General features: G+C 34.6%; 1 protein-coding gene across 1 annotated transcript; it reads left to right on the top strand.

The window, feature by feature from the left end:
* Positions 1 to 4,099: 4,099 nt before the first annotated feature.
* On the top strand, positions 4,100 to 18,203 carry LOC127731834 (serine protease 30-like). Its single transcript, XM_052240675.1, has 7 exons — positions 4,100 to 4,112; positions 5,847 to 5,993; positions 6,971 to 7,059; positions 10,515 to 10,603; positions 12,028 to 12,296; positions 13,611 to 13,750; positions 17,980 to 18,203. The coding sequence occupies exons 1-7, from the start codon at positions 4,100 to 4,102 to the stop codon at positions 18,199 to 18,201; spliced, it is 969 nt and encodes a 322-aa protein (XP_052096635.1). The 3' UTR covers positions 18,202 to 18,203.
* Positions 18,204 to 21,385: the final 3,182 nt, after the last annotated feature.

Genomic DNA, 21,385 nt, shown 5'->3' with positions numbered 1-21,385 from the left:
TCAGAATGGGGATCACAACCAGGCTGATCAAATCAGAATAGGGATAACAATCAGACTGATCAAATCAGAATGGGAATAACAACCAGGCTGATCAAATCAGAATGGGAATAACAACCAGGCTGATCAAATCAGAATGGGGATAACAACCAGGCTTACCAAATCAATATGGGGATAACAACCAGGCTGATCAAATCAGAATGGGGATAACAACCAGGCTTACCAAATCAGAATGGGGATAACAACCAGGCTGATCAAATCAATATGGGGATAACAACCAGGCTGATCAAATCAGAATGGGGATAACAACCAGGCTGATCAAATCAGAATGGGGATCACAACCAGGCTGATCAAATCAGAATGGGGATAACAATCAGACATCAAATCAGAATGTGGATAACAACCAGGCTGAACAAATCAGAATAGGTATAACAACCAGGCTGATCAAATCAGAATAGGTATAACAACCAGGCTTACCAAATCAGAAAGGGGATAACAACCAGGCTGATCAAATCAGAATGGGAATAACAAACAGGCTGATCAAATCAGAATACGGATAACAACCAGGCTGATCAAATCAGAATAGGTATAACAACCAGGCTGATAAAATCAGACTGGGAATAACAAACAGACTTATCAAATCAGAATGGGGATAACAACCAAGCTTATCAAATCACAATGGGGATAACAAACAGACTGATCAAATCAGAATAGGGATACCAACCAGGCTGATCAAATCAAAATCAGGATAACAGGCAGGCTTATTAGTACCCTACCGACGAAATTGAAGGGGACTTTAGGTTTGCACCCTGTCTGTCAGTAATATCTGTCAGTATTTCAACCTGTCAATCGGCACATCATTTTTCTGCACTTTTTAGTTTAAACTATTTATTTATGAAAAATTATACCAATGAAGTATTACATAAAATTCAGATATGGGATTCAGAAACCAGTATGGAAAAACTTTTATAAACCCATCTCCCGAAAAAAAAATACATCTTTTTAACAAACAATATGACAATGTTTTTGTGTCATCCTTGATGATATTGATTTGATATTTGGTATATAGTTTTACCATGACAAGTTACAGATCAAGTTCGAATTTTGTTCGGTCTGATGATTTTTTTGCAGAGTAATGTTCCTTGGACTCAAATTCAAGCAGATAATCAGTTTTCCACACTGTGTTTCGTCTTGCTTAAAGATATTGGTTTGATATTTGTAATATAGTTTACAACATGACAAGTTATAGATTAAGTTAGCAATTTGTTACAGTACAATGAATTTTTAACCGGTAGGGGACTATGTATTGCCATGAAATACTCTCAGAATGCTTGTTTAACCGGTAGGGGAGTATGTATTGCCATGAAATACTCTCAGAATGCTTGTTAAATCAGAATTAGTATAACAAACAGGCTGATCAAATCATAATCAGATATCAACCAGGCTTATTAGTCCCCACCAACGAAATCAAAGGGGACTTTTAGGTTTGCACTCTGTCCATCTGTCTGTCTGTCTTTATTTCAGTCCAGCAAATCAGTTTTTCATACTTTTTTTCTTCGTGCTTGAAAATATTGATTTTTTTTTTTTATTTGAAGATATTGATTTGGTATATAGATTTATCATGACCAGTTAAAGATCAAGATTAAATTTATTCCGGACTGATGATTTTGTGCAGAGTTATGGTCCTTGGACTTTGAAAAATCACGCAAGTAATCAGTTTTCCACATTTTTTTGGCGACATGCTTGAAGATATTGATTTGATATTTGGTATATAGTTTAACCATGACAAGTTACAGATCAATTTTGAATTTTGTTTGTTTCGGATTATTATTTTGCAGAGTTATAGTCCTCAGACTTAGATAATTCAAGCAAATAATCAGTTTTCCACAATTTTTTTCATCATGCTTGAAGATATTGATTTAATATTTGTTATATAGTTTACAACATGACAAGTTATGGATCAAGTTAGCATTTTGTTCCAGAACAATGAATATTTAACCGGTCGGGGACTATGTATTGCCATGCTATACTCTCAGCATCAAACCAAATCAAAATCAAATAACAACCAGGCGCCTCATTGACAATCATACCACATCATATTTTTATACGACCGCAAAAATATTTTGCGGTCGTATATTGGTATGACGTTGGCGGCGTCGTCGTCGTCATCGTCCGAAGACACATTGGTTTTCGCACAATAACTTTAGTTTAAGTAAATGGATCTCTATGAAATTTTACCATAAGGTTTAATACCACAAAAGGAAGGTCAGGATTGATTTTGGGGGTTATGGTACCAACAGTTAAGGAATTAAGGGTCAAAAGGTACCAAAAATAAGCATTTTTGTAACTTCCAGACAATAACTTGTGTTTAAGTATATGGATCTCTCTGAAATTATACCACAAGTTTCCATACCACAAAGGGATGGTTAGGATTGGCTTTGGGGGGTATGTCTCAAATCGTTTAGGAATTAGGGGCAAAAAAGGGTGAAAAACAAGGGTTTCCTGGTTAATGGACAATTTAAAAGCAGTATAAGGGAGGAAATCCAAAAACAAAACAAAATTGTACAATGTTGTACAATGTTGGATTACCTCCCTTACACTGCTTTTAAAATATCCATTTAAGACTTTTATGATGTATTTAAATGGGTAATTATGGTTGCAAACTCCATTGGTAATTTGAATTGAGATTATGACCATATCTTGAGGGAAAGAATTTTTTGTTTGGAAAAAGGGGGGGGGGATTTTTTCTCATTTCAGATTTCAGAAATTAAACAAAATTTCTTCACAAAAAAAGGGGGGGTGTTCAATATGCAACAGCATAGTGTATTGCACAAAAGCAAAAACAAATGGGTTAATTTTTATTGATTTTTTTTCGGGGGTGGGTCAATTCGCACAGGCACAGTGTATTGCACAAAAGCAAAAAATTGAATATAAATTCAAATCATATAACCAATTCTGAGTTTTTTTACTACAGTTATTCTGTGTCAGAAACCTTTTATGTGTCAAATATTTAATTACAATCCAAATTCAAACCTGTATCAAGCGCAAATATTGTGTCCATTTTTGCCCCAACTGTTAAGGGTTGGACCTCTGCGGTCGTATCCAGCTGCGCCCGGCGAAGCAATTTACTAAATTATCAAATCATAATCCGGATAACAACCAGGCTTATCAAATCAGAATCCAGATAACAATCAGGCTTATCAAATCAGAATAAGGATAACAACCAGGCTGCTCAAATCAGAATGGGGATAACAATTAGACTGATCAAATCAGAATGGGGATAACAATTAGGCTGATCAAATCAGAATGGGGATAACAATTAGGCTGACCAAATCAGAATCAGGATAACAAACAGGCTTATCAAATCAGAATGGGAATAACAAACAGGCTTATCAAATCAGAATCAGTATAACAACCAGTCTGCTCAAATCAGAATCAGGATAACAATCAGGCTTATCAAATCAGAATCAGGATAACAATCAGGCTTATCAAATCAGAATCCGGATAACAATCAGGCTTATCAAATCAGAATCAGGATAACAATCAGGGATATTAATCAGAATACGGATAACAATCTGGCTTATCAAATCAGAATGTGGATAACAACTAGGCTAATCAACTCAGAATTAGGATAACAAACAGGCTTATCAAATCAGAATCAGGATAATAACCAGGCTTATCAAATCAGAATTAGGATAACAAACAGGCTTATCAAATCAGAATCAGAATAACAATCAGGCTTATCAAATCAGAATCTGGATAACAACCAGGCTGATCACATCGTAATTCATTGAACACTATTTTGTATCTTGCATAGATGAAATGCCAACTGGTGAACTAGAACTATAAGCCTTGTAAATTGTATCATTGATCATTATTCATCAAATCAATGGTTTCAACAATACAAAATCCAACCATAGCTCATAGAAGGAAGAAAAAAGTGGAATATACCAAAGGGACATTCAAAACACATTTAGTTGAAGAATTACTGCCAATGTCATCGTAAAATATGACGAACAAGACGAACAAGACCACAAAACACTAGATAGAAAACTATATGACTGAGCAACACGAACCCAACAAAAAACTGGGGTCAGCCCAAATGCCCCAGAAGGGTAAGAATTTCCTGCACCACATGTAGCACCTGTTGTGCTACTCATGCAAGTACAAATGATAAGTATCATTCGATGATGTCACCTTAGAGGAAACGAATTAACAATTTTGTTAATGCTGATATATCTTGCTGGTAATTTTTGCTCCTTTTGCAATTTTGCCTATTGTCTTGAAAACTATAATAGATAGATAGAATCTTTTATAGTAAAAATCAGCAAATAAGTCAACATGTCGGAAATCGTTAGTCGACTTTTTATTGAAGTTAATACCCTTTTTTGTTGCATTTTTGCCTATTATATTGAAAACTATAATAAATATATAGAAACTTTAAACAGCACAAATGATCAGCAAGGCAAGATCTTCAAATAAGCCATAAGCCGAAGTCTTTAGTCCACTAGTTATTGGAGTATTGTCCTTTAATGATAAGTTTTACCTTTTCTTTGCATTTTTTGCCTATTATCTTGAAAACTATAATAGATAAATAGAAACTTTTAAAAGGAAAAAAAAATATCAGCTGGATTAGATCAAATACGTCAACATTACTGAAATTGTCAGTTAACTGTTAATAGAGTTATTCCCCTTTTTTTTGATAAAAAGAGGCCATCATTGAAGATGCAGGTGAGCGCAACATGCTATGGGGAAAATTAAAGATCGACAGAAACTACACGGAAAAAGATATCTGCAATGCAAAAACACAAAGATATTTATGTCCTGCCTCTATTCTAGTCCACAATGTTGGATAGTCCATTGTTCAAGATGTACATAGACCTAGGTGAGCGACACAGACTCTTTAGTGGTGCGCCCCGTCTGAATCCACGCCCGCTTTAGTTATGAAATTAGTTTTATTTTATTTCATTTTCATCATTGATATAAAATATTACTTTTGATTAGATTTGTACAAACACACTTTAGCCAGTAAATATACAAAAATGTTCACAAAATTTAGTTCTTGAAATTAGCTGGCAAATGTAATGGCGAAATAGTGTTAAGTCCAATGTCATGAATTTGAACTGTCTGATCTCTCCTTCACGTGACGTCGCCCACCTTTGACTGATAAGACAGAACCGTCTGAACATGGCTACATTAAGTGCTGTTTCGTTATTGTTATTATTAGTTTCGACCCTAGCAGACGACGGTAAGATTTTATATTACTTGTTGTATCCTTACTAATTTATAGTTGAAACTAAGTAAACTACAACATACTTGTTGATCTATGTATATCTTTATGAGTGGAATCCTCAGTCAATGACTTGTTCTTAGACGAATAGTGTAACATGATAGATATTACCAGACACTCCTCCAACAGATAACATGATTATATATAGAAGTATGGCTTAAACAGGACAATTAAAGTTAAAAAAAAACGTGAATTAAAGAAATTGTTCACCTGAAAAAAATTCATTACTAATTCGATGCTAAAGCACCTATTTATTTGTAAAATTAATTACTCCGTTGTGGAATAATACAATATCTGTATTACAAAATTATTATTTTAAAATAACCCCTAATATAAGACCATGCTATGATCGTGAGTTGTTTCATTTGCTTTTTATTGTTTTAGAGCAATTGTCCCAATGCATGTAGTTTAATGCAAATGTCAACCTGAATAACAATGCTTGAGCAACCATTTATACGAACAAAGCAAGCAAGCCAACCAAAACTTTAAACTACAAGCATCAGAAAAATAGCTTCAATGTCTCGTGTAAAGTCTTATTTTCACATTAAACAATTTACAGTTTGCCATTCAAGATGGGGAGGTACGTGTGTAAACATGTATTTCAATCATTGTTTATCTGGTTCCTACTTCTCACGTAGTGGATGTGCATTCCAAGAAATATGCTGTATCCCTGCAACAAAGACTACAGCTCCTCCATTGTTACCAGGTAAGTTAAATGTGCATTCCAGGAAATATATGCTGTATCCCTGCCACAAATAACTACAGCTCCTCTATTGTTACCAGGTAAGTGGAATGCCACGATTGGTGCCAGGTGGTCGCATTCTATATAATTATATATAGAACTCATTCACTTTGTTTTTTACTATTTTACGTATATTGATTCTCACTGTTTCTTTGTACGAGGTCCATACATTTTTAGAAAAACAGAAAAGGGACAAAAGCACAACAAAGCAACCTAAAGCAAATAAGTGTTCATGATCCGTGTGGAAATTTGTATTTTGAATATCTTTAATCAGGGTATGATTTAGACCAAACGCCAGATAGAACTTTGGGATGCACAACAACTTAAAGTGGATAAATAGGACAGCCAAAATGGTGTACGGCCATTCCGTCTTAATTGGTTTCAACTTCTTTAAGTACGATCACTTATTATTTTTCAAGCTGATTAAAACATAACACATGTAAATACCAGTACGGGCAGTACCCAATGTCTACTTGTCGAATGGTACCCACGGGGACCGATTGTCCAAATGAATTGATTCCCAACCTATAATAGTACCAAACTAAATACTAGTACAAAAACCGCTAACCCTTCTAACTAAAATAAGCATTCCTTGGACCATATGCATGATGTTAGGACGGGAGGATGATTTCAAGTTTATAATTGTGAAATGTACTAATAATTAGTCAAACGATACCGCTAAACCGGTGTTGAAGCATTGACTAAAATTATCCAGACGATACTACCAAGCAATGTTGAAACACAGATTGCATACCAAAGTACCGACAGTTATATACGCATGCCTATACCACTTAATCAGTATAGATGCATCGAATGAGTGATAAACGGACAGTACCATTCGACCAGTACCGAGACATTGTTTGAATACTTGGCCAAGGATGCCATTTATTGAGTATTGACGTCGTGCTGATATCACGCACTGTAGATACATATTATTTCAGGACAGTGTGGTATAAGTACGCCTGTTCAAAAAACTAGTACAAAGATCGTAGGGGGAACTGTTGCTGCTCTTGGAGAATTTCCCTGGCAGGTAATTAACATAGACTAAATGTCAAACTCTCTGAATAGTATGTCCTGTCACTAGAATATGAAATTTAATGGTTAAAGCACTCCAAATATAATATCCTTCAACTAGGAAATGAAGTTTAATGGTTAAAGCTCTCTAAATATTATGTCCTTTCACTTGAAAATGCAAAGTTTAGTGGTCAAAGCTGTCTGAATATTATATCCCTCACTTGAAAATGCACAGTTTAGTGGTCAAAGCTCTCTTAATATTATGTCCTTTCACTTCAAAATGCAAAGTTTAGTGGTCAAAGCTCGCTTAATATAATGTACTCTCACTCGAAAATACAAAGTTTAGTGGTTAAAGCTCTCTTAATATTATGTCTTCTCACTAGAAAATGCAAAGTTTAGTGGTCAAAGCTCTCTGAAAAGTATGTCCTTTTATTAGAAAATACAATGTTTAGTGGTCAAAGCTCTCTGAATAGTATGTCCTCTCACTTGAAAATGCAAAGTTTAGTGGTCGAATCTCTCTGAATATTATGTCCTTTCACTTGAAAAGACATAATATTAAGTGGTCAAATCTCTCTTAATATTATGTCCTCTCTCTAGAAAATGCAAAGTTTAGTGGTCTAAGCTCTCTGATTTTTATGTCCTTCTCACAAGAAAATAAAAAGTTGTCTGGTCAAAGCTCTCTGAATATTATTTCCTCTCACTTGAAAATGCAAAGTTTAGTGACAGTGGCTCTGAATAGTATGTCCTCTCACTAGAAAATGCAAAGTTTGATGTTTATGTTGAACGCATTTATCCCTACATATCGATTTAAATCTAGATATTGAGGAATGAGGGTCGGTTGAGAACAAACTTTACGACAAATTAAACCAATGCCGTGACGTCATCCTATTCATTCACCGTGGACTCTTTTTCTAGAATCAACGCTACCTAAATCTCTGGCTGAAATGGACTCACCAAATCATATTAAATTGTTTCCTTTGTGTGCCTAATTTCATTAAGTTTGAATTGGCTTATTTACTGATTTCTGTTCACTAATGGAATTAATTTAACCTTACCTTTAAATTTTGTAATTTTTATATGCCTTCACTGGGAATCGAACCCCTCCTTGAAATCCGTTATGTGTGACTGACATCAACACATCGACGAAACCTCTCGGCTACCTATGGGTTACAATTTAGAGGTCTATTTTATATATATATATGAACATATGAATACAGATCGGTACAACGAAAACACGTAAATTACGGATAATATTCCCGATGCATAATAATTTGAATAGGGATCTGCTTATCCTTCCGAAGCACCTGAGATCACCCCCAGTTTTTGGTGGGGTTCGTGTTGCTTAGTCTTTAGTTTTCTATGTTGTGTCATCTGTACTATTATTTGTCTGTTTGTCTTTTTATTTTTGGCCATGGCGTTGTCAGTTTGTTTTCGATCTATGAGTTTGACTGTCCCTCTGGTATCTTTCGTCTCCTCTTTTAAAGATAGACGTGTTATGTTATTTTTGTAATTCTCTACCCAATCAATTGTTAACTTTGATATATATTAATGCATCGTTATTTATACTCACTTACATACCTTCTAATTAAGAAAAGGCTTCAATTTTGAAAAGACATCAACACAATAGTTTAAGTTATAGATACAATGGATAAGCGTTGATTCATGAAAAACAAACCATACACCCTCCGGGCTCATGGTTTCTTTTTCAAGAATCAACGCTTATTCATTGTATCTCATAAAGAGAGGATTTCGGTATTTCAATTGTTAACTTTTTATTTCTATGTAGCAACATTTCACCAGCGCCTGCATAGGCAGTATATTTCTTCCAGTTGATGTGATATCCCAAAGCGTGCGTTTCCTATCTTGATTTTCGTTATAGAGGGTTGCTGCTTACAAGGAAGCAATAAAGCAAGCTATTTTCCAAGTGGTAAAGTGCATCCCTTAAAAAAATACCCATTCTATCACGAGTTGATTGACCGTTATGGGATATATGTTTCACAGATAACGATAGATATAGTATTGTTCCAACTTGTCGTTACCACAATTCCGTTCTTTTTTCTTTGAACGTGGCATCACCGAATCAGACTGATCTCCGAATGATTACTTGGCTACATGAACAACGCGACGAATGACACGTCTTAAATGATCTGCTTACCCTTTTGAATACCTTATGATAACCTCGGATTTTTGTGAGGTTCGTGTTACTCAGTCTCAAGCTATTTTTGTTGTTTTTTGAAGACTGTTGCTTGTCTTCTCGTCGCTTTTTTGGATGGCGTTGGTCGTTCGTATTCGACTTACGAGTTTGAATATCCCTTTGGTATCTTCCGCCTCTCTTTTATTACGAATACCGTTACACATATTGCCTTATGAAATGCTAAACGTAAAACACAGCAATCAAACTAGGCGATCTCATTGATAACTGGTTTAGTGTCGTTAGACGATCTCAGTGATAATCAGTTTGGTGTCGTTAGACGATCTCATTGATAATCAGTTTGGTGTCGTTAGACGATCTCATTGATAATTGTTTTTTTGTTTTAAGACATTCTCACTATCTATTGATTTGGTGTCGTTAGACGATCTCATTGATAATTGGTTTGGTTTCGATAGACAATATCATTCATAGTGATCTCTTTGGTAATTAGTTTGATGTCATTAGACGATCTCATTGATAATTGGTTTGTTGTCGTAGACCATATCATTGGTGATAAGTTTGGTGTCGTTAGACGATATAATTGATATTTGGTTTGATGTCGTGAGACGATCGCATTGATAAGTGGTTTGGTGTCGTAGACGATATTCTTGATGATAATTTTAGTGTCGTTAGTCGATATCATTGATAAGTGGTTTGTTGTCGTTAGACGATCTCATTGATAATTGGTTTGGTGTCGTAGACGATATCATTGATGATAAGTTTGGTGTCGTTAGACAATATCATTGATGATTAATTTGTTGTCGTTAGACGATCTCGTTGATAAGTGATTTGGTGTCTTTAATTAGACGATTTCATTGATAATTAATTGGTTTAGTTTCGAAAGACAATATCATTCATAACTAGTTAGGTGTCGTTAGACGATCTCATTGATAATTAGTTTGATGTCTTTAGACGATATCATCGATAATTGGTTTGATATCGTAAGACGATCTCATTAATAATTGATTTTGGTTTCGTCAGACGTCTCCCTTGATGATTAGTGGTGTCGTTAGATAATAGCATTGATAATTGTTTTGGTGTCATTATACGATCTTAAAAATAATTGTTTTTGGTGTCGTATTTAATTATTTAACTATTGCTTAGGGGACTCCAATAATGGCTTCAAACAACAATGAATTAAGCGAAATAAAATGTCCAAATGCCCTTTTTGTGCCTAAAATTAATGTTGGTATCTTGTTAAACATTACTGTGTGTTTGCGATTTTACCGGATCTGATATAGTTTCTACATGCACTTAATTGTAAGTACGTATTTTTTCAGGTTTCATTACGTTTAAATGACTACCATATTTGTGGAGGAACATTAATTGACAGTCAATGGGTCCTGACGGCTGCTCATTGTTTTAAGGAGTAAGATAACGATATATTTATTTACATTTAATATAGTACTGTACTGTGAGCAGAGCTTGTAAAGTTATACCACCGCTCCGTTTACGCACGATGACATTATGTCACGACGAATCTGCAAAAGTTTAATTGAAATCTATTCACTAGTTTAGTGTTTAGTAGGATAAACCCGCGAATCAACAAGGATAACCAATGTTACAATTAAGCTTCTGCCACGTACGACGCGAATCAACAATGATAATATCGATGTCATAATTATACTCCTGTCATGTAAAACACAATCAACAATGATAATCTATGTCACAATTATACTCCTGCCACGTAGCATGCGAATCAACAATGCTATTCAATGTCGAAATTAAGCTCCCGCAACGTAAGACTCGAATCAACAATGATGATCTATTTAACAATTATGCTTCTGCCACGTAAAAGCGAATAAACAATGATAATCTATGTCACAATTATACTCCTGCCACGTAAAACGCGAATCAACAATGATAATCTATGTAACAATTATCTTCCTGCCATGTAGTACACAAATCAAGATTGATAATCAATGTCACAATTATGCTCCTGCCACGTAACACGCGAATCAACAATGATAATCTATGTCACAATTATGCTCCTGCCATGTAACACACACACACACACACACGAATCAACAATGACAACTAATGTCAATATTATGCTCTTGTCACATTAGACGCGAATCAACAATGATAATCTATGTCACAATTTAGCTCTGCCACATAACACACACACGAAACAACAATGACAACTAATGTCAATATTATGCTCTTGTCATGTTAGACGCGAATCAACAATGATAATCTATGTCACAATTATACTCCTGTCACTAAGACGCGAATCAACAATGCTAATTAATGTCACAATTATACTCCTGCCACGTAAGACGCGAACCAACAATGATAATCTATGTCACAATTATACTCATGCCATGTAACACGCGAAACAACAATGATAATCCATGTCACAATTATGCTCCTGCTACACAAGACGGGAATCAACAATTATATTCTATGTCAATTAAGCTCCTGCCACGTAAGACGCAAATCAACAATGCTGGTCAATATCACAATTACACTCCTGCCACGTAAGACGCGAATCAACAATGATAATCAATGTCTCAAATATGTTCCTGCCAAGTAACATGCAAATCATCAACGATGATCAATAAATGACTTTATATCATAATAATTCCGGATGTCTTGAACAAAAATCAAATTGCCTGTTTACAAAAATTCCTTCCTGCAGAGGTTTCGGAAAATATGGCTGTAATAGCTATAATTGTTATAGTGATGCAAAGATTCACATAATGAAAGACATTTCTGTTGGATTAAACTTGATCTTTTCTACTGGTTCAAAGTTATACTGAGCACTGATTGTATATTGTGTTCCTTTCACAGAAACAAAAATCCGTATGCCTTCACCGTTGTTGTTGGTGAACACGACAGAGCATACATTGAAGGAACAGAAATCCTAGAGAAAGTGGATACTTTATTTATCCACAGTGGATTTGATATGCAAAGTTTTAAAGATGACATCGCATTATTAAAACTAGGTCACGCTGTCCCTGCATATAACAAATATGTGCGTCCTGCTTGTCTCCCAGCTAACACCACAAGTTTTGAGGATATGATATGTACAATCACCGGATGGGGAGCAAATCACAACGGTAAGACTAATCATTAAGTAAACCAAAACGTTTTGATTGATTAAAAACTTCATAAACAATGAAAATATAACCAATGGCGTACCGTTATTTTTATACGGGAACAAACAATGAAAATATAAACCAATGGCGTACCTTTATTTTTATACGGGTACGAACAATGAAATTATAACCAATGGCGTACCGTTATTTTTATACGGGTACGAACAATGAAATTATAACCAATGGCGTACCGTTATTTTTATACGGGTACGAACAATGAAAATATAACCAATGGCGTACCGTTATTTTAATTAGGGCCCCGCCGAATGACGGAAACCCTATAGTGATCAGTCTGTCCGTCCGTCCGTCCTTAACAAATTGTGTCCGCTCTATATCTTGAGAACCGTTATGATTTCAAAGTTTATACTTGACATGTATATTAACCAACACCAGAGGGTGTGTCATAATGTATGTACAACTTCGTAGGTCAAAGGTCAAGGTCATAAACTTCGGTTTCAGTTGACAACCCCATGTCCAATGATAAAGATACAATTTTTTTACCACTATAGTGATCAGTCTGTCCGTCCGTCAGTCCGTCCGTCTGTCCGTTCGTCCGTCCTTAACAAATTGTGTCCGCTCTATATCTAGAGAACCGTTATGATTTCAAAGTGTATACTTGACATGTATATTAACCAACACCAGAGGGTGTGTCATAATGTATACACGTGTACAACTTCCTAGGTCAAAGGTCAAGGTCAAAAACTTTGGTTTTAATTGACAACCCCATGTCCTATGTAAAGATCGTGTCCACTCGATATCTTGAGAACCGTTATGATTTCAAAGTTTATACTTGACATGTATATAAACCAACACCAGAGGGTGTGTCATAATGTATGTACAACTTCCTAGGTCAAAGGTCAAGGTCATAAAATTCGGTTTCAGTTGACAACCCCATGTCCAATGATAAAGATACAAATTTTTTACCACACATATTCACAGCGGGGCCCACAGAGATGGCTCCCATCTCAATGATATCTAGTTGTTTTAATTTGTCCGTTTAGATGGTCATAATACACATGGTTTGTATAAAGCTGACGTTTTATTGTCCAATAGGATTTGTCATTTAAGGTGGTCATGCTACACATGGCTTATATAAAGCAGACGTTCCAATATTGTCCTATAAGATTTGTCCTTTTAGGTGGTCATGATACACATGGTTTGTATAAAGCTGACGTTTTATTGTCCAATAGAATTTGTCATTTAAGGTGGTCATGCTACACATGGCTTATATAAAGCAGACGTTCCAATATTGTCCTATAAGATTTGTCCTTTCAGGTGGTCATGGTACACATGGTTTATACAAAGCAGACGTTCCATTATTGTCCAATGAAGTGTGTTCTTATTTAATGGATCGACAGATACCAGGTACAGAGGTCTGTGCAGGAAGAAAGCATGGCGGTGTAGATTCCTGTCAGGTAAATAAAAGATATAACGTAAAGAGTTAAAGATGTTATATTCAAAAGTTGAAATAATCTGGTACATTAACAGTTAAGATGTTTTAGATCAGCAATTTACTCAGGATTAGTGTTCAATGTCGAAGCTTTTTTTTTTAAATCAGCAATTTGCTGAATGTTATTAAAATGAATGAATTTTTCCATATCATTGGCATTTGTCGTTCTGACACATGCTTTCGTAAATAATAAATTTGAAGGCCCACAATTGCAATATTTGACATAAAGGTCATTAATACAGAATTTAAGATTGAATGGAGCATTGGCATCTCCCTTTGAACGAGACATGGACAGAAGGTCTTGATTTTATTTAGATATTATTTTGTTAAGCAGAACTGGGTGTTTTTCATGTGTCATATGCATGTTTTGTTTTTTTTTCTCTCAAAAGTTTCAGAGTGCATGTATGTAAGAATATACGTAACATTTGGGACAACGGTTTATTAATATAAATCCTAAAACTCCAGTCCACATATTTTCGACTATTGTACATGCATGCTATAAACGTCGGACCACATGAACAACATAACTTCAAGATATTTAAAAAAAAAGAATTAAATGTATTTACATTATTTGTTAGGTTGGTGTATGTTCAGACGTACACTCGTTAGAGTTTTAAATGGCACATCTGGCTTTTGATCAGACTAACACTCATTAAAGTTTAAGATGCCACTCATGGTTTATGTTAAGAGGTACATTCATTCAAGTTTATGATGGTACATGTGGTTTTTGTTCAGCCGCACACTCTTTCAAGTTTTAGATGACACATGTGGTTTTTGTTCAGACGTACACTCATTCAAGTTTAAGATGGCACATGTGGTTTATGTTCAGACGTTCACTCATTTGAGTTCAAGATGACAAATAATCTTTATGTTCAGACGTACACTCATTCATGTTTTAGATGACGCATGTGGTTTGTGTTCAGATGTGCATTCATTAAAGTTTTAGATGACACATGTGGTATATACTCAGATTTACACTCATTTTAATTGTAAATGACACATGTGGTTTATGTTAAGACGTACACTCATTAAAGTTTTAGATGACACATGTGCTTTATGTTCAGACATGCACTCATTAAAATTTTAGATGGCACATGTGGTTTTTGTTCAGGCGTACACTCATTAAAGATTAGATGACACATGTAGTTTATGTTCAGACGTACACTCATTTAAGTTTAGATGACACATATGATTTATGTTCATATAATCACTCATTCAAGTTTTAGATGACACATGTGTTTTTGTTCAAAGGTACACTCATTGAAGTTAAAGATGACGCATGTGGTTTATCTTCAAACGTTCACTCATTAAAATATTAGATGACTAGTGTGGTTTATGTTCAGATATTCACTCATTTGAGTTTACGATGACATATATTCTATATATTCAGACGTACACTCAATTAGTTTTAGATGACGCATGTGGTTTGTGTTCAGACGTGTATTCATTAAATTTTAGATGACACATATGGTAATGTTCAAACGTATACTCATTAAAGATTAGATGACACATGTGGTCTATGTTCAGACGTACACTCATTAAAATTTAGATGACACATGTGGTTTATGTTCAGACGTACACTCATTCAAGTTTTAGATGAAACATGTGTCTTAATTATGATCAGACCTACACCCATTAAAGTTTTAGATGACGCATGTGGTTTATGTTCAGACGTACACTCATGAAAGTTCCAGATAACACATGTCTTTTTGTTCAGACGTATACTCATTAGAGTTTTAGATGACACATGTGGTTTATTTTCAGACGTACACGCATAAAAGATGACTCATGTGATTTATGTTTAAACGTAACTCTGTAGATGACACATGTGCTTTTTGATCAAACGTACATTCATTAAAAGACAAATGTGGTTTATAGATATAAGAAGATGTGGTATGAGTGCCAATGAGACAACTCTCCATCCAAGTCACAATTTTTAAAAGTAAACCATTATAGGCCAATGTACGGCCTTCAACACGGAGCCTTAATTGGCTCACACCGAACAGCAAGCTATAAAGGGCCCCAAAAAATGACAACCACTGAACATCAGGTTCCTGACTTAGGACAGGTGCAAACAAATGCAGCGGGTTTAAACGTTTTAAAAGGCGCCAACCTTCACCCTACCGAAAACAATAGTGTAACATCGCAACATAGAAAGACACACTATGAAATATCAATTGAAATGGCGTAACTCAATCAAAAGACATAATAACAAAAACAAGTGAACATACACTGAACGAATAACTAAACAATTTAACAAATTAACACGAAAGTACGATTTTAGAGTACTCGCAGTTACTGAAAGCTAGTTAAAAGCCAAAACAATTAATAATAAAAAATCATGCGTCAAAGACTAAAATCAACTAAAACACATTCCAGGGATTTAGTGTTTTAACGTCATGGACAATCAAAGAAGACATGACTTGTGCAATGCCAAAATAAAAGTTAGGATAGTTAGGAGTTAACCTGTTAACAAATATGCATAATGTAATATATAGATAGAGTAATCTCTGTCTAGAAAATGTGGTTTATGTTCAGACATACACTTATGAAAGTTTTAGATGACACATGTGGTTTTTGTTCAGATGTACAGTCTTTAAAGTTTTAGATGACATAATATGTGGTTTTTGTTCAGATGTACAGTCTTTAAAGTTTTAGATGACACATGTGGTTTTTGTTCAGATGTACAGTCTTTAAAGTTTTAGATGACATAATATGTGGTTTTTGTTCAGATGTACAGTCTTTAAAGTTTTATATGACACATGTGGTTTTTGTTCAGATGTACAGTCTTTAAAGTTTTAGATGACACATGTGGTTTTTGTTCAGATGTACAGTCTTTAAAGTTTTAGATGACACATGTGGTTTTTTTCAGATGTACAGTCTTTAAAGTTTTAGATGACACATGTGGTTTTTGTTCAGACGTACAGTCTTTAAAGTTTTTGATGACATATGTGGTTTTTGTTCAGATGTACACTCTTTAAAGTTTTAGATGACACATCTGATTTTTTTTAGACGTACACTCATTAAATAATAAGATAACACAAATGGTTTATGTTCAGACGTACAACCATTCAAGTTTTGTAGATGACACATGTGGTTTATGTTCAGACGTACCACCATTCAAGTTTTGTAGATGACACATGTGGTTCATGTTCAGACGTACAACCGTTCAAGTTTTGTAGATGACACATGTGGTTTATGTTCAGACGTACCACCATTCTAGTTTTGTTGATGACACATGTGGTTTATGTTCAGACGTACCACCATTCAAGTTTTGTAGATGACACGTGTGGTTTATGTTCAGACATACCACCATTCAAGTTTTGTTGATGACACATGTGGTTTATGTTCAGACGTACCACCATTCAAGTTTTGTAGATGACACATGCGGTTTATGTTCAGACGTACCACCATTCAAGTTTTATAGATGACACATTTGGTTTATGTTCAGACGTACAACCATTCAAGTTTTATAGATGACACATGTGGTTTATGTCCAGACATACACTAGTTCAAGTTTTAGATGACACATGTGTCTTATGTCCAGACATACACTAGTTCAAGTTTTAGATGACACAGGGAGACGGATTTATATAAGAGCACTGCTCTTGTTTCCTAATCCCAATTATTGAATCTCTTGTATATTACGTATTTATGTCTTTACCCTTGTAGCTATATATTATATCGATTTCTTTAATAAAATATGTTTACAGTAGATGACACATGTGTCTTATGTTCAGACATACACTAGTTCAAGTTTTAGAAGACATATGTGTCTTATGTTCAGACCTTCACTCAGAAAAGTTTTTGTTGACACGTGTGGTTTATGTTCAGACGTACACTAATTAAAGTTTTAGATGACACATTTCTTTTTTCAATTTAGATTCAACATACCATCTTGTGAAATTAAAAAATCGTATCAAAATCTGCGCCTGTTTACCTGTTTTATTGTGCAAATTATCGAAGTTACTACTGCAGTTATTGTTTTGTAATTACATTACATGGAAGTTTCAAGTTGTCGTAATTTTGATTGGACGAGGCATCCAAAACTAAAAAATTATTTCCATTTCCGTTAGACAAAATGTGCTTTGGTCAACGCTTGTACACCATCATATATAAAATAATTAAAAGAAGCATTCAATTTTAAAATAAAATACAATTATGACATGTCACTCTGGTTTTGTTTTATAACAGGGCGATTCTGGAGGACCTATGGTGTGTAAAAAGAATGGAGTGTGGAGTTTGGTTGGTATTACGTCATGGGGATACACATGCGCAGCAGCATACCAGCCAGGAGTTTATACACGTGTTCAGTCCTACCTCGGCTGGATTCGCTCTGTAATGAATACTTTTTCAGAAGAAATACCCGCTGTTGGAAGACGAGACTTAACCGATAATAAAGTCTATTATATATAATAAACCGTACATGCCACATACTAGTATTATGACATTTATTGTTGTGTCTGTTTTATCATTTAGGCAAGAGTGCACACGCTAAAAAGTCTTGCCTGTTTTACTGACCATGATTGATATATGTCTTAACAAGAGGCTCCTAATAAGAGCCTGAATTTCTCACCTGGAATTTTTTGGTGTAGATCTTGAACCAATGATTACTTTGCCGTTTAATGTATATTAATGCGTTTTTAAACATGCCTTTAAAAGATTCTCACTATCTATCATAGTTTCTGTGGAAAACTAAACAAACAAAAAAGGCAAAAAATTAGCTTTCAAGGTCTACAACTCTTGAAAGGAAGTCATTGACCTTTTCGATCATGTTTGATTTATTTGCAGGTCTTACTTTGCTTAAAAGCTTTTGCTGTTTAAAGATTTTCTCTATCTATCATAGTTTCTTCCAAAAAGTAAAAAACAATGGTAAAAATGATCTTTCAAGGGCAGTCACTCCTATCAGGGATCAATTGATAATTTCAGTCATCTTGACTTATTTGTAGGTCTTACTTTGTTGAACACTTTTGATGTACAAAGTTTCTGTCTATCTATCATAGTTTCTGAAAAAAGCTTAAAAGTTGAATGAAAATAGAATTTCAAGGGCGATAACTCCTATAAGGGAACAATTACCGAATTCCTTTCTTATAGTTATAGATAGATCTTCTTTGTTGAAATTTTTTCCTGTTTAAAAGTTCTCTATATCTGTAAAAAGAGAGGCAAAGGATACCAAAGGGACATTCAAACTCATAAGTCGAATAAATAAACCGATGGCTTAAAAAGAAAAAGACCAACAGACAAATTTCAGTACACAAAACTCAACACAGCAAACTAGACTGAGAAACACGAACCCAGCCTGGGGATGGGGATGATCTCAGGTGCTTCGGAAGGGCAAGCAGATCCAGCATCACCTGTTGCACTCGTTGTGTAATAGTTTTCAAAATGACAACCAAAAACAGAAATTTCATACAAAATATAATTTCAGGGTCAATAACTCCAAATATTGATTGTCCAATTTGTTTAAGAATTTCCCGACTTATAGCAATTGACATAGTAATAATTTTGAATGCCATCAGTTTTTCTCTCACTGTTTTCGTTATTGAGATATCAGCCAAATACTGCATTTTATTCATGTGTTCTATTTCAAGCTATGATGGACATGTTTTTTGACTGACCAGAATAAAAAAACACAATCTTTATACATGATAAGCATCATGCATTCACCATAAGTTAGGTTGAAATAGGTTCACAAGATTATGAGGAAAAGATCTTTGAAAAAGTTTACGATGACGACGACGAACGATGACCACAGATGCAAAGTGATGGCAAAAGCTCACATTGCCCTTTGAACCAATCAAGCTAAAAAAAAGTTAAACTACAAGTATCACATAAACTTAACATCATCAATGATCCATGAAAATGAGGTCAAGGTCAAATGAACCAAGCTCCGCAGACATGTTCACCTTGCAATCATTCCATACACCAAATATACTTAACCTACAGTTTAAAGTGTATAAGAAACTGAACAAACCATGAAAACTTAACTTGACCCATGAACCATGAAAATGAGGTCAAGGTCAGATGATACATGCCAGACAGACATACACCTTACAATCATTCCATGTACCAAATATAGTTGACCTGTTGCTTATAGTATCCAAGAAACAGACTTTAACAAAGAAAACTTAACATTTGACCAATGAACCATGAAAATAAGGTCATGGTAAGATAAAAACTGCCAAACAGACATGTACACCTTTCAATCATTCCATACACCAAAAACCTTTCAACCATTCCATACACTAAATTTATAGTATAGTATCTGAGAAGAGGACCAAACCACTGAGACTTAACATTGACCAATGAACCATAAAAATGAGGTCAAGGACAGGTGATGCCTGCCAGACAGATATGTACACCTTAATTTCATTCCATACACCAAATACAGTTGACCTATTTCTTATAGTATTTGAAGAAAAAAAAAAAACAACACACCAACACTTCACATTATCCAATGAACCATGAGAATGAGGTCAAGGTCATATGAAACCTGCAAGACTTATACCTTACAATCTTTCCATACATCACATATAGTTGATCTACTGCTTATAGAAGATGAGAAATGGACCTATTAAAATAACTAACCTTGACCACTGATCCATCAAATGAGGTCAAGGTCAGACAGACATGGGGATTTCTAATTACCCTCCAAACTTTACTTTCTGTCAACTATCAATTTACCATTGAGAAAATTGAAAGAGCATAATTACATTCTATTAAAAGAAAGGCGGAAGATACCCAAAGGACATTTTAACTCATAAGTTGACTGACAACACCAAGTCACAACAAAGAAAAAGACCAACAGACAAACAACAGTATGCAAAACACAACATAGAAAAATAAATATTAGGCAATAAACACCACCAAAAACCAGGGATTATATCAGGTGCTCTGGAAGGGTAAGCAGATCCTGCTCCACATGTGGCACTTGTCGTGTTGCTCATGTAACATATAATTGTGAAAATCAATATTGATCATAGGTTCATAGTAGATACTTTTATTAATCTGTAATATATATTGATAAGGGTAACTGCTGGGGTAACTATGGGGAAACAATATTCAAGTTCAATTTAACTAGGAGTTAAAGGTTTTGTTAAATTATTATCATTTTGAATTTTCCCATCAATCAAGGACCATAGTTCTGGAACTGTTAAATTTCCATCCGTTTTGTGTACATTTTTCACCAAATTAAAATTATTTCAAATTTCATATGATTGTGGTAAAATCTGCTCTATTATTGTACTTTGGGGGTCAGAGTTTAACCCATAAATACTATATAACCTTTAAAAGGTCAATTTACAAAGGTTTTATATAAGTCCAAGGACCAAAGTATAAAGTTCATGACTGTAATTTTACACTTATTTATGAAATGGACTGTTGTCACAGAGATATGTCTTGTCTGAATGTAATTTTGACGGTAAAATTCAAAAGTTGATATTTAAATGGCAATACTGTAAGATGTAAACTATGCTGAACATCTACAGTCAATGATCCATGACTGAAAGTTCCGGGCCAAATGATCTTTTCATGGAAATAAGATATACTAAAGGCAATTCTAATACAACTGCATATCAAATGCCATCGACTTATCATAAAT

This window comes from Mytilus californianus, unplaced genomic scaffold (assembly GCF_021869535.1).
Source record: "Mytilus californianus isolate M0D057914Y unplaced genomic scaffold, xbMytCali1.0.p SCAF_20, whole genome shotgun sequence".
Classification (NCBI taxonomy): Eukaryota; Metazoa; Mollusca; class Bivalvia; order Mytilida; family Mytilidae; genus Mytilus; species Mytilus californianus.
The sequence above is the reverse complement of the archived record's forward strand: the minus strand, read 5'-3'. Positions and strand labels throughout refer to the sequence as shown.